The sequence below is a fragment of the Lactuca serriola genome, chromosome 2, assembly GCF_051521515.1.
Source record: "Lactuca serriola cultivar US96UC23 chromosome 2, Lser_US96UC23_V15, whole genome shotgun sequence".
NCBI classification, from domain to species: Eukaryota; Viridiplantae; Streptophyta; class Magnoliopsida; order Asterales; family Asteraceae; genus Lactuca; species Lactuca serriola.
This window is the reverse complement of record NC_136409.1, coordinates 184,597,188-184,609,507: the sequence shown is the minus strand read 5'-3', so window position 1 is coordinate 184,609,507 and position 12,320 is coordinate 184,597,188. Positions and strand designations below refer to the sequence as shown.

The window sequence follows — 12,320 nt, the reverse complement described above, 5'->3', positions numbered from 1 at the left end:
AAATGTGAGATCAGAGTGTACACTTACAGAAGAGCTCCACCCGAGCCCATCCAGCTGCTTTCTCCCTACTACAGATATTCTTCATTGTATGCATGTTCCATTGAGGCTGCGACTGCTCATCCCTCCTTACTCACCTAAAGGAGTTATCCTGGCTGTGGTTTATGGTCCCTTTGTCATCGGATGAAAAAGTAATGAGATAATAGCAAGATCAGTTCTGACCATGTTGACTAACAGTGCTCAAGTTCTGCGGTTCTATCCATTCTTTTTATTTTCCTTAGGATAGTTCATCCCGAGTTCATTTTAGTCTTGTCTTACTTGAGGACAAGTAAGGTTTAAGCTTGGGGTGATTTGATAGTTTCATTTTATTTACTTCTTTTTATAGTTTATTTTAGCATATTTCATCCATAATCTAGTTAATTTTCATGCATATTTTCCTTTTTGTTATTTTATGACTATTTCGGGCACTTTCTAGTTTCGTGAGCTTTATTGCAGATTTCATGGAGACTAGTGGAGCGGGAATGTTCGGGATGTATGGAAAGCGATGGGAATTGGTGGAAAACAAGGATCTTAGGCTTGATGGGTGGTGGAGATGATGCATGGAGCGAGCTTGATGATTATTTGAAGGCTTGGAGAGAAATAAACATTTAAATTTGCAAGATGCGGGAGTATATTCAAGCATGCATAGATTATTAATCGGGCGAGTTTACGAGCTATGAATCATTTGGAGAAGCCAAATTGGGCTTAAATTGAAGAAAACTTGAAGAAAAATGGGCTAGGAGCTGATTGGGCTCGCACTGGGCCAAGTGGGCTAAGCTATGGAGGCCCAAAACCTCAAAGATGCTACATTCAGGGACCACCCGCGCAACATCACGCGGGTCGCGCAACCTCCTGCAGGGGCAGTTTCGGAAATTCTTCTTTTGAGCTATTTGAGGAAGGTTGGTGCCCATCTTTTGGAGACTCTTGGACATCCGATTTTTGGAGATTCTCTCTGGAGTTTTGAAGACTTTTGAAGGCCAAGAACACTTGAAGAACATCATATTTTTACCTCTTGATTCTTGCTTAATGTTTGGTACAATTTTCTCTAACTTTGTTTCTTTGGGTTTAGTCATGCTTGGCTAAACTAATCTTGGTTGACTTTTGGTTAATCCTTTGAACTTTTGTTGAATGTTAAAGAATCCATGAACATGTTCTTAAATCTTTATGGGAATGTTTTGTGTTTTAACATCTTATCACTACTTGTATGTTTTAGTTCATGAGTTTAAATGTGTTTGTGGTGATTAGTTGGCTAATTTCTTGATTAAGTAAAGGATCCTCAAATTAGCAAGCAACAAATGATTTTTGTGTTGTTTTTGCTTCATACAATCATAAAAACATTTCCTCCAACATGGTGGTGAAAGCATTTGACCCCTCTTGGATTTGGTGACATTTTGGTTCTTAATGCTAGTTGACTTTCACTAATTACATGCTATTTGGAATTAGTGACTTTGACTAAGGAAATTGTTATGAGCTTCTCTAGCCATTTCAACAATTAAGAAAAGTCTAGGTAATCTCAAGTTCATTGGATTACTATAGCCAAATTAAGGATTTAAATCAAAGTATTGCACCATTGGATTCTAATGATATGTTCATCAAAAGTCAAAGCGAGGAAACTTTAAGTCAACCATCTCTCCCTTATTGATTTTACATCAAACTCTTATTTTTGTTGCATTTGTCTATTTAAATCATAGTTAATCCTAGTTTGTTTCAAGTATTTCAAAACACCAAAACCCCCCATTTTATTTTTATTGTCATTTTACAAGTATTTTTACAAAGAGATTTTTCATAGAGTTATAAATTGAACCAATCTCCGTGGATTCGATCCCTTTACCACTATACACTATTTTAGTGTGTAATATTTAGGGTTATTATTTGTGTTGGCCTCGACAACCACCAGTATCATATTGCATAACATGGTAGTAGAAGATAAATGATGAAATATTGCACACTATATCCGAACAGAGCCCAGACACATTCAGTTTCAACCAGGAACATCAACGTTTTTGTATCGAGTCATTGACATTCAGGATGCAAATAAACATAGACAACTTCGAGAGGACTTAGCGGATTATATCTTCTATGGTAACAATAATGATAACGAATAACATTTAGTTTTTTAAAAAATATTTTTTTAACGAATAAGGTTGTATTTTTTTTTTTTAATTTGGATGTTATGTGTAAGTTAATTTCTTTGTTATTTTAATTTTTAAAAATTATTTTTATTATATGTTATTTATAATTTCGAAACATTATGTTTTATTTAAAAATATTTGTTAAAATTAAAATAAAATCGAAAAAAATAAAATAAAAAATAAATTATAAAGTGGAAAAAAATTGATGTTATAACAAGATGTAACATGATGATCATTTTTCCATTTGGTGATGTGACATGTGAGATAACATTAAAAATGTGTTATGATTAGTTACTCACACTCAATGCTCTAAAAACATATATTTTTTTTTTTGAATCATATTTTCATTAAAAATATATATATTTTACATTTATATTTATGTCCGGTTGAAAGACGACTGGTTTGAATAAAAATAGTAACATACACTTTATGTATCCAATCCGCCACAACATAGAAATAAAAAAGTTATCATCCCATAATTTACAATTATGCAACTTTTAGCCCTTATTAGGTAAAAAAAAAAAAGATTAAGGTGACTTTTACTTTGAACAAATAACTTTTATAGAAATCACTAACTTTTGTATAACTTATAAATACAGTCTCTTAGAATTTTTTATACCTAAGTATAGCTGATTTTATTAACTTTTGGTCTCAAGAAGTTATTCCTTACATTTTTTATCATTATTTGATTTTTTTTTTAATTTTTTTGGCCCATGATCCTTGTGTCTATTACCTATTCCTTTGTATATTTTTGTTTGGTTTATAAATCTGTCAAAATATTTGAAATACTAATAATTTCAATCGACAAGATTCTCCTTTTTAATTTTTCGTAAGCAATTGTTCATTTTATATGGTCCACATGTTTTAAAAAGAAGGCTAATTAGATAATTCTGGATTTAGGAGGCCTATTTAGTTAATATATATATATATATATATATATATATATATATATATATATATATATATATATATATATATATATATATATATATATACCGTTTACTCGCGCAAAGCGACGGGTGCGGATCAACAAAACGACATAAAAAAATTGTTAAACAAAATGACGAACAGATAGAGATTTCTTATACCTGGGCTAGGATTAAACGTAAGACATTTTTGGGCTTATTCGATTTTAATAGAAAGAAAAACAAAGGAGAAGGTAGCGAACATGAGAGAGAACCAAGGTTTTGCGGTCAGTGGCAATGCATTCATGATAGACGAATGCTAGATCAATGCGCCTCTTCCAGTTTATATGAAATGCTTTATAACGTGTACATCGTATTAGACCGATTCAAATGGATATGAAGAACACTTGGTCAAACTTTGACTCATTCAAAATCTTATTTGACTTTTTCATTATTATTGACATATTCAGTATTTAGCGATTCAATTGGATATGAGGAACACTTGGTCAAAGTTTGACCCATTCAAAATCTTATCATCATCATCTTATTTGACTTTTTCATAAATGTTGACCGGATAAGATTTAGTATTTACCGATTCAATTGGATATGAGGAACACTTGGTCAAACTTTGACCCATTCAAAATCTTATCATCATCATCTTATTTGACTTTTTCATAAATGTTGACCGGATAAGATTTAGTATTTACCGATTCAATTGGATATGAGAAACACTTGGTCAAACTTTGACTCATTCAAAATCTTATCATCATCATCTTATTTGACTTTTTCATATTTAACCCATTCAATTTGAAGATAAGCTTAGAAGACCTATTCAAAATCTGTCTCTAACCGGATAAGATCTATTATTCTCCGATGCATAAAATTATTGTATATGATGCTTAAAAGCTTGTACCTCTTAAAATTCAGCAAAATCTAGTAAATGTTTTTTAAGGTATATATATATATATATATATATATATATATATATATATATATATATATATATATATATATATATATATATATATATATATATATATATATTAAATCTAAGGGCCTTAGCAACAAAAATGTTTTAGCCTTTAGGATGTTGCCACAAAACTTTGGTAAATTTGACACTTTTCATCCCTAAAGTCAAAACTTTTACTTTTTTTGTTTTGATTAAATTTTAGTGCCTTTAGTTTTTTGCCACAAATTTTTACTAACTTTGAAACTTTTAGTCATCACAGTCAAAAGTTTTACATTTTGGTTTTTTGCCACAAATCTTTAATGAATTTGACACTTTTCGTCTTTGTACTCAAAACTTTTACATTTTGACATAAAAAACACAAAAAAACCTCATTTTGAATTTTGCCACCATACTTTTCCAACTTTGTCAACTTTAATATTATTGAGACAACATTTTTGAATTTTCTCCACCATGTCCCTTCTTTGGTTGTACGCTTTTGACATATAATTTTAGGTGTTGTCGATTTTCTCCCATTTTTGTCGTGATTTACAGTTTCAGTACATATCTTTTAAAATTTACTGATTTTTCCCGTCTTACCCCAAAAGTGGCGTAGCCGCGAGTTCTTTACTAGTTTCCCTAAAAAATGAAGGAAATCTAGAATTGAATTCCAAGACTTTATAGAAAGAATGTCAATTTCCTGAATTCATAACAAAATTCGATGCCGTAATCATATACAATCGACTGACGGAAATGAATGGAATTAAAACAGTATTCCAAAGGAAACCCTTGAACGTGATCATTTTTATATGTTGATTATACTCATTTTTTTGGAAAGGGAACTTCCCTAACGAGGGTTTCCGGGCCAGCTTTCGCGCACCGACTAATCCCCCGCTGCAAACATGAAGCTTTGCCTCATGCCCTGGAGTCACTGCAGGCGAACCTCCATGGCCACAAGGGCTTAGTAGTGCCAGGATTTGAACATGGGTCAATAGGTACTCATTTTGTTTTCAATTGGTTGGTTCCATGGCCAAAAATTAAACAATGGAGTGTAGTTGTGTTGCTAGGGTTGTAAACGAATCAAACAAATACGAACATGACTTGTTCATGTTCGTTCGTTTAAGTTAATCGAACAAAATAATGAACACGAACGGTTAAAAGAACGAGTTTTCTTGTTCATGTTCGTTCGTTTAACGGATTACATTGTTCATGTTCGTTCATTTATGTTCGTGAACATGATAAACGAACATAAACGAACAAAGATAAACAAAGATATATAAACATAAATGAACATATAATATAGTAATGAAATCAAACACAATTAAACAGTTATGAATATTAAAAGGAACTTATATGAACGAACATAAACAAACGTTCACGAACATAATTGAACGAACGAGACCATTGTTTGTGTTCGTTCGTTTAACTAAATGAAAGAGAATTTGTGTTAATGTTCGTTCATTTATTAAATAAACGAACATAAACGAACTTCCCGTCGAACGGTTCATGAACAGTTCGTTAAACGTTCAGTTCGTTTACAACCCTATATGTTGTTGTCATTGCACTTTCTATTTTTCTTTTTTTGTTGTTACTAAGTTATAAAATTATCAACATCTCATTTGTCGTTTTTGCTACAAAGACCAATATATTTTGGACTAGCTTTTTATTGTTATTAAGTTACGAAGCCATTATTATTTAATGATCCAACTTTTGTTGTTGTTAGCCTGCAACTCAATAGGAATACTAAATACTTTGTTGATTATTAAAGTTATCATCTTCACATCTTATTGTTAACAACTTAAATATGTACATTGGCATGTAAATTTTCAAAAGAAAAAACAAATTTTGAGTTTATGATTATAATTTTGAAGTATCAATATTCTTTTTAATTTGATAGACCGAAAAAAAGAAGCAAAAGAAAATTCATACATATAATACAATAGCTTCCTTAACATTTAACATTTGAAAATCTTAAAACCTTGGTGCATTTGTATTTATTGGTGGATAGTGAATTAGCTTTACTTTTTTTTTTTTTTACTTATATAACTTTTTTCTATTTATAAGAAACAAGATTATTTTGCAAAAACAATAGAATTTCAATGTTTTTGATAATTTTATGTTTTATCAATATTAGTAAAGTTATATGATTTGATTTTTAATTTGTTAAAAGTGTATGATTTTTAAATAATATATAAAATTTATAAACATGGTAAATCTACAACCAATTAAATAATAATCCAAAAATGTATATATCAAATATATTGTATTCTTTACATAGAAAAAACATATTATTAACTTGATAATAGTTATTTTTTATTAGTTATAAGATGTTTATTAATAACAATAATATATGAAATAAATCTATGTTTAAAATCTTTATATGCTAAAAGAATATGACATTGATTTTAAGATAAGGTTTGACAAGTTTTTTTATCGCATTTTTTGTACATGTATCAAAAGACATAATAAATTAGAATTATATTATCATTTTTGTAAATCATTGATTTTGATTTTTTATTATCATTTTTAATTATTTATATTTTTTTATCCGTGGTTTTCATGGGTTATAATCTAATTAAAAAGAAAATTATATATATATATATATATATATATATATATATATATATATATATATATATATATATATATATATATATATATATATATATATGAGCAAAAGTCCTAAGGTTACAAATTGCCACCTTAACACTTTTGCCCCAATTTACTAACTTCCTAATTAGAATGCCAAAAATACTTTCAAATCTAGCCTTCAAATTTGACATACTTTCCAAAATGTCATCTTTTAACATCTTAGCTTAACAATTATAACTTAAACCACTAATATAAGTTTATTTGTCAAAAAGATAAGAGATAGTGCAATGATTAAATTCTCTCCAATCTATTAGATTATATTTAATATTAAAAAAATATTCTAATTATATTCTATTTTATCTAACTTCTATAGTATAAAAATAATAATGATGAGTAATGTAATACTATATTTAGTAATATTATATTTAGTATTATCATATTCACCAACATTATATATAATGTTAGGTTTAGAGTAGATTTGGACCGGTTAATATAGAATATAATATGGATTTGGAGATATTTTTTCACATACAAAAATACGATTTTATGGTTTTTCAAATTGTTTTTGTGTTATTATCCCAAATATATGTGAATATTATTATGCAATTTTATTCCCGTATAACTACAATTATACGTATAGTTATAAAATAATTTGAGATATTTTCGATGTACAAACATAGAGACAAAACAAATTGAAACCAGCTTACATATGACGCGTAACCTTTCTCTTTCCCCCTCCCTTTCCCTTTTGTTATCGAGAGTTGAGTTTTGGAAGGCGACGCACGGAGGGCAAAGGTTCCTCGACACCACCGCCGACGGCTGATCATCGTCTTCCGGTTCACTTCCGTCTTCAGCACCCCAACCTCTTCTCGTCCTATCTCCAAGGCAGCAAGTTTTCTCCATCACTTTATCCTTCCAATTGTCATGTAATTACGCTCATAAAACTTAATTAACGGAGACCTAGAATCAATTGATACGTTTAATATGTTAAATTGTTTCTCCCCGGTCGATTTTCGGTAAAACCATGCTAGGTGCTGTGTAATCGAACTCATTTTATAGATCTAGGGTTTTAATACAAGTAGTTTGATCATCGTACTTGATTTTTTTTTTCTTCTTAATTTTGTGCTTTCAAAGGATAAAACTCATATGTGTTAGGTAGTTGATCGGCTCTGGTAGAATTGGATACTGAATTGGCTTTATTGTTTGTTAAATTGGGGCAGCTGACAAAGATGTCAACACCGGCAAGAAAGAGATTAATGAGGGATTTTAAGAGGTTGCAGCAAGATCCTCCTGCTGGAATCAGTGGTGCCCCATATGATAACAATATAATGCTCTGGAATGCTGTAATATTTGGGTAGGTGAAAGTGTGCTTCAGTGTTTTTTGATCATATTCTAGTAGCTTATGATGCAATTTTTGCTTGAGATATGATTGCTTCTTACTGATCGCTTTTATTTGCATTGCAGTCCGGATGACACTCCTTGGGATGGAGGTAAATGAGATGTTTTGCATGTTTCAGTATCTTTATGCTCAAAATGAGATAAGAATTAACACTCATGGTTGTATAAAACTATAAATATGTATATGCATGTGAAAATAGTTGAATTTATCACGAAAAAGAACAGTACAGAGGATTAGAAGTGACTGCATTTGAGCTCTTCAATTGTTTCTTCATTAATCATGTATAAGAGCCTGTTTGCTAACCTCTTAATGGAACCATTCACATGTCATTTCTACTTCTGAATCTGTCTCTGAACGACCTTTGAACATATTAAAAGCCTCTTAATGGTTAAGGAACCCTACCTTCTCATAACCATTAAGAGGCTGGAATCATTCAACACTAAATAGTTCAGTTTTATCAAACAACCCCTAAGATATTGGCCTCAAGTAACGATTCATAATGTTGCATTTGATCATATTTATACCTCATCTTTGAAGTTATGGGTTTCTTCATTGGCTATTTGTAATATGAACAGGGATTTTGATTGCTTGTGAGGTGTTTGATAGAGTTTGTAGACATTCTTATATTATTCAGTTGACGGTGTTATCTTTTCTGAATTCTGCACAATTTTATCGTGTTGAAGTGTGACATTATTGTATTCCATGATAATTTATACATGTAACATGTCAATCTCTCAGGTACGTTCAAGCTGACACTTCAGTTTTCTGAAGATTATCCAAATAAACCACCAACAGTGCGATTCATTTCTCGAATGTTTCATCCAAACAGTAAGTGGTCATCATCAACTTGATTCAGTTTTCTTTCATTTTCTTTTGTGGGGATGGGATGAAAGCTTTGAAGCTTTGATTTAACACCCCTCAATTTAACTAACACTTATGCCAAAAATTAGACACAAACTTGTCATAAATACAACATTTTCCAAATTAGAACCTAGGAATAAATATATAACATTTCTCAAAAACAAATCAACCATATGGTCTTTAAGCTTCTATATCATCTAAGTAAGGGGTTGTTTCTTGTTCTTTTTGACTTAATGGATTAAGCATTTTGTTCTGGACAGCTATACATGGCTGTTTCTTTTTGACTTAATCTGTACAAAATGTCATAATGGGATATGATGTTGTTTGGGTGCATTTGATGTTGTAATGGGATATTTATCTTGCTTGAATAATTTTGCATGTTAATATTGTGCTTCAAACATGAGGGTCAAATGGTCAATCACTCAAATTCAAAAAAGAAATGCACTTTGTGTACACATGATTACCCATTCAGTCACTTTACCCCATACATGAAAACCAAAAAAAAAAAAAGAAAAAAAAAAACCCTAAAAGTAAAACAAGTAAAAGTATATTTTGCTTTCACATATTTGTGTTATTAATGATAAGGTTTTTGTTATCTACCAGTTTATGCAGATGGAAGTATATGCTTGGACATCCTTCAAAATCAGTGGAGTCCAATCTATGATGTTGCTGCTATTCTCACATCAATTCAGGTGTTGTATTATTATTATTGGCTTAATGTGTTAAGCACTTAATCTGGACAACTATACATGGCTTTTTTTTAAACATAATCCGGACAGAATGACTCGATGTGTTAAAGCCAAAAGATGTGATTTAATGTATTTAAGACACAAACCCTTTTTGTAGAAACTCAATTTGATGAGTTTTTTTTTGTGGAACATAAGGACAAAATGGTCATTTAGTAGTTTAGAAAAGAAACAGACTTTAATTGGATAATCTGGATTGTTGGATTGTAGTCGTTGCTGTGTGATCCAAACCCAAACTCTCCAGCAAACTCAGAAGCAGCACGGCTGTTTAGTGAGAATAAGCGCGAGTATAACAGAAAGGTGCGGGAAGTTGTTGAGCAGAGCTGGACAGCTGACTAAGTCAAAGTCAACGACAATATCTGGTCTATGATCCCTTTGTGTTTGAGAACAAGTACAAGTGATAAAGTAATAATGATGGGTGTTTTCTAAACTATCTTCCTCTACAACAATTTGTAATTGTAGGGATCTTATAAGCTTCCGTTTTACTTTTGTTGCGTCAGTATTACTATTAGACTCTTGTATTGTATACATAATACTTATCTCTTGTATTATATTCGCCTCCAGAAAAACATTCTAGCAGTAGTACCCAAAATGTTCATTTTCTTTTTCTTTCTATATTTTGTTTTTAGTTACTTACGAGTTATGGACAAATGGCATAAGTTTGTGTTTTGTTTCTTTTTTACTTTGATGGTCTAAACTGCTGATAGGTTAAACTTTAATTTGGACACCTATATCTACTTCTACTCTAATAAATAAAAGTTTTTTTTTTACTATATGTCATCTTCTCCTTTGTTTTGGACACATGACATTTTTTAGAATTTTTAAATTTTCTATTTTCTACTTGTCATTTTATTGTATTTTTTGTTTTATTAAATTAAAATTTCACATTTAATATGTAAGGTAATATATATGTAAAGTATTTATTAGAAAGGGTTTATATATATAATGTATTCAATACATTAAAGTCTCATTAATTTTAATAATTCAATTTTTTTTCTTATAAATTCAAACTTTTCAAATTGTTAAATTTTATATTTTTTTTTAAATAAACCTATGTGATACATGGGTCTCACACCTACTATATATATATATATATATATATATATATATATATATATATATATATATATATATATATATATATGGGAAAATACAAATCTAGCTAAAATTCTTAATTACTTATCAAAAAATAGCCAAAAAAAAAAAATCACTTAGCCAAAAATAGCCCACAAAAGAGTAGTCAACCGTAGGTTGACTACTGTTTCGCCAAATAGTCTACTATTTCGTGTTTTGTATAAAAAAAAATTCATTTTTAGTAGGGATGAGCATAGGCGGGTACCCGTCTCATTTGGCGAAAACCGGAACCGGAACCGACGGTTCCTAGAAAGTTAGAACCGGAACCAGAACCTCTCTAAGTGGTTCTTAAATTTTTGGAACTAGTCTCGGAACCGACAGTTCCAATTCCGGGAGTGGGTAACTCGGTTATATTAACTTTGTTAACTTTTGTCGATAAAACCGCAACTTAATTCGATCCAAATTGAATCAATTCGGATCAAATAGAGATAAAATCAGACCAATATATTCTAAATCGGTCTAAGTAACACACACATATTTATATGAAATAATATATATATATATATATATATATATATATATATATATATATATATATATACCGGTTTCGGCGGGTATCCAGCGGGTAGTGGTTCCGAAAAAATGAGAATTGGAACCGGAACTACTTAAAGCAGTTCCAGTTCCAAAAACGGGTACTCGCTTCCGATGCTATCCCTAATTTTTAGGATACAAAACCGTAGGTTTTTAAAACCTACGATTTCCTTTTTTTTTTTTTTGTAGTTAAAACCCCTAAAACAGTAGATTTAAAACATAAAAAAAAAACGTATTTTTTCACCCAAAACCCTAGCTATGGTTTGGGAAACCGTAGGTATTAAAAAACCTACGGTTTTGTATCCTAAAAGTGAAAGAAAAAAATTATACAAAACACGAAACAATGAACAATTTGGCGAAACAGTAGACGAATATTGAAACCTACGGTTTCGTGGGCTATATTTGGACATTTACTAATTTTTGGCTATAAATTGCTAATAACTTCCTTAATTTGGCTATTCTTATTGACCTAATTCGGACCAAATGGTTTGATGGGCTAAGCAAAAACCTAGCATAATGTATGAAGATACTAAAGTGGTGTTTGTTTTTGAAAAGTAAAATGTTTGTAATTTTTTTCCATATCTACACAAAATGAGGACCAAAAAGCTATTTTTTTTTTGCATAAAAATGATTGTTTTTTTAAAACCATATGCTAATTTTTTTTATTATCTAAATAAAATTATATAATATGAAATTATCATCGGTTATCAACCATACAAGTCATTACCACCGCCATCACTATCATCATTTTCAAAAACACATATGTTCCAAAAATCAATAAAAAACATGTTCAAATTCAAAACATAATTAACAAACAATCTAAAACAAAACAAAATGGAAAGAAAAACCACAAACCAATAAACATATTTGACAAATCAAATTGAAAAAGAATTCAAATCGGAATGCTGCCAAGAAAGATAAACAAAATGTTCAGGGGCATTTTGGGGAAAACTCCCAAACTCATGAACATCAAAAAGGACCAGCCACATCTCTCTCTCTCTCTCTCTCTCTCTCTCTCTCTCTCTCTCCCCCCAGCAC

General features: G+C 30.4%; 1 protein-coding gene across 2 annotated transcripts; it reads left to right on the top strand.

Moving 5' to 3' along the window:
• The first annotated feature begins 7,331 nt into the window (after positions 1-7,331).
• LOC145087688 (ubiquitin-conjugating enzyme E2 2) lies at positions 7,332-10,209 on the top strand. 2 transcript variants are annotated; one of them, XM_079025713.1, is made up of 6 exons: positions 7,332-7,537; positions 7,832-7,965; positions 8,076-8,101; positions 8,749-8,838; positions 9,475-9,563; positions 9,828-10,209. In XM_079025713.1, exons 2-6 carry the CDS (start codon positions 7,841-7,843, stop codon positions 9,954-9,956), a joined length of 459 nt encoding a protein of 152 aa, XP_078881839.1. In that variant the 5' UTR covers positions 7,332-7,537; positions 7,832-7,840; the 3' UTR covers positions 9,957-10,209. The 2 variants fall into 2 exon arrangements, with proteins under 2 accessions (XP_078881839.1, XP_078881840.1); XM_079025714.1 differs by having other exon boundaries at positions 7,357-7,496.
• The last annotated feature ends 2,111 nt before the right edge of the window (positions 10,210-12,320 follow it).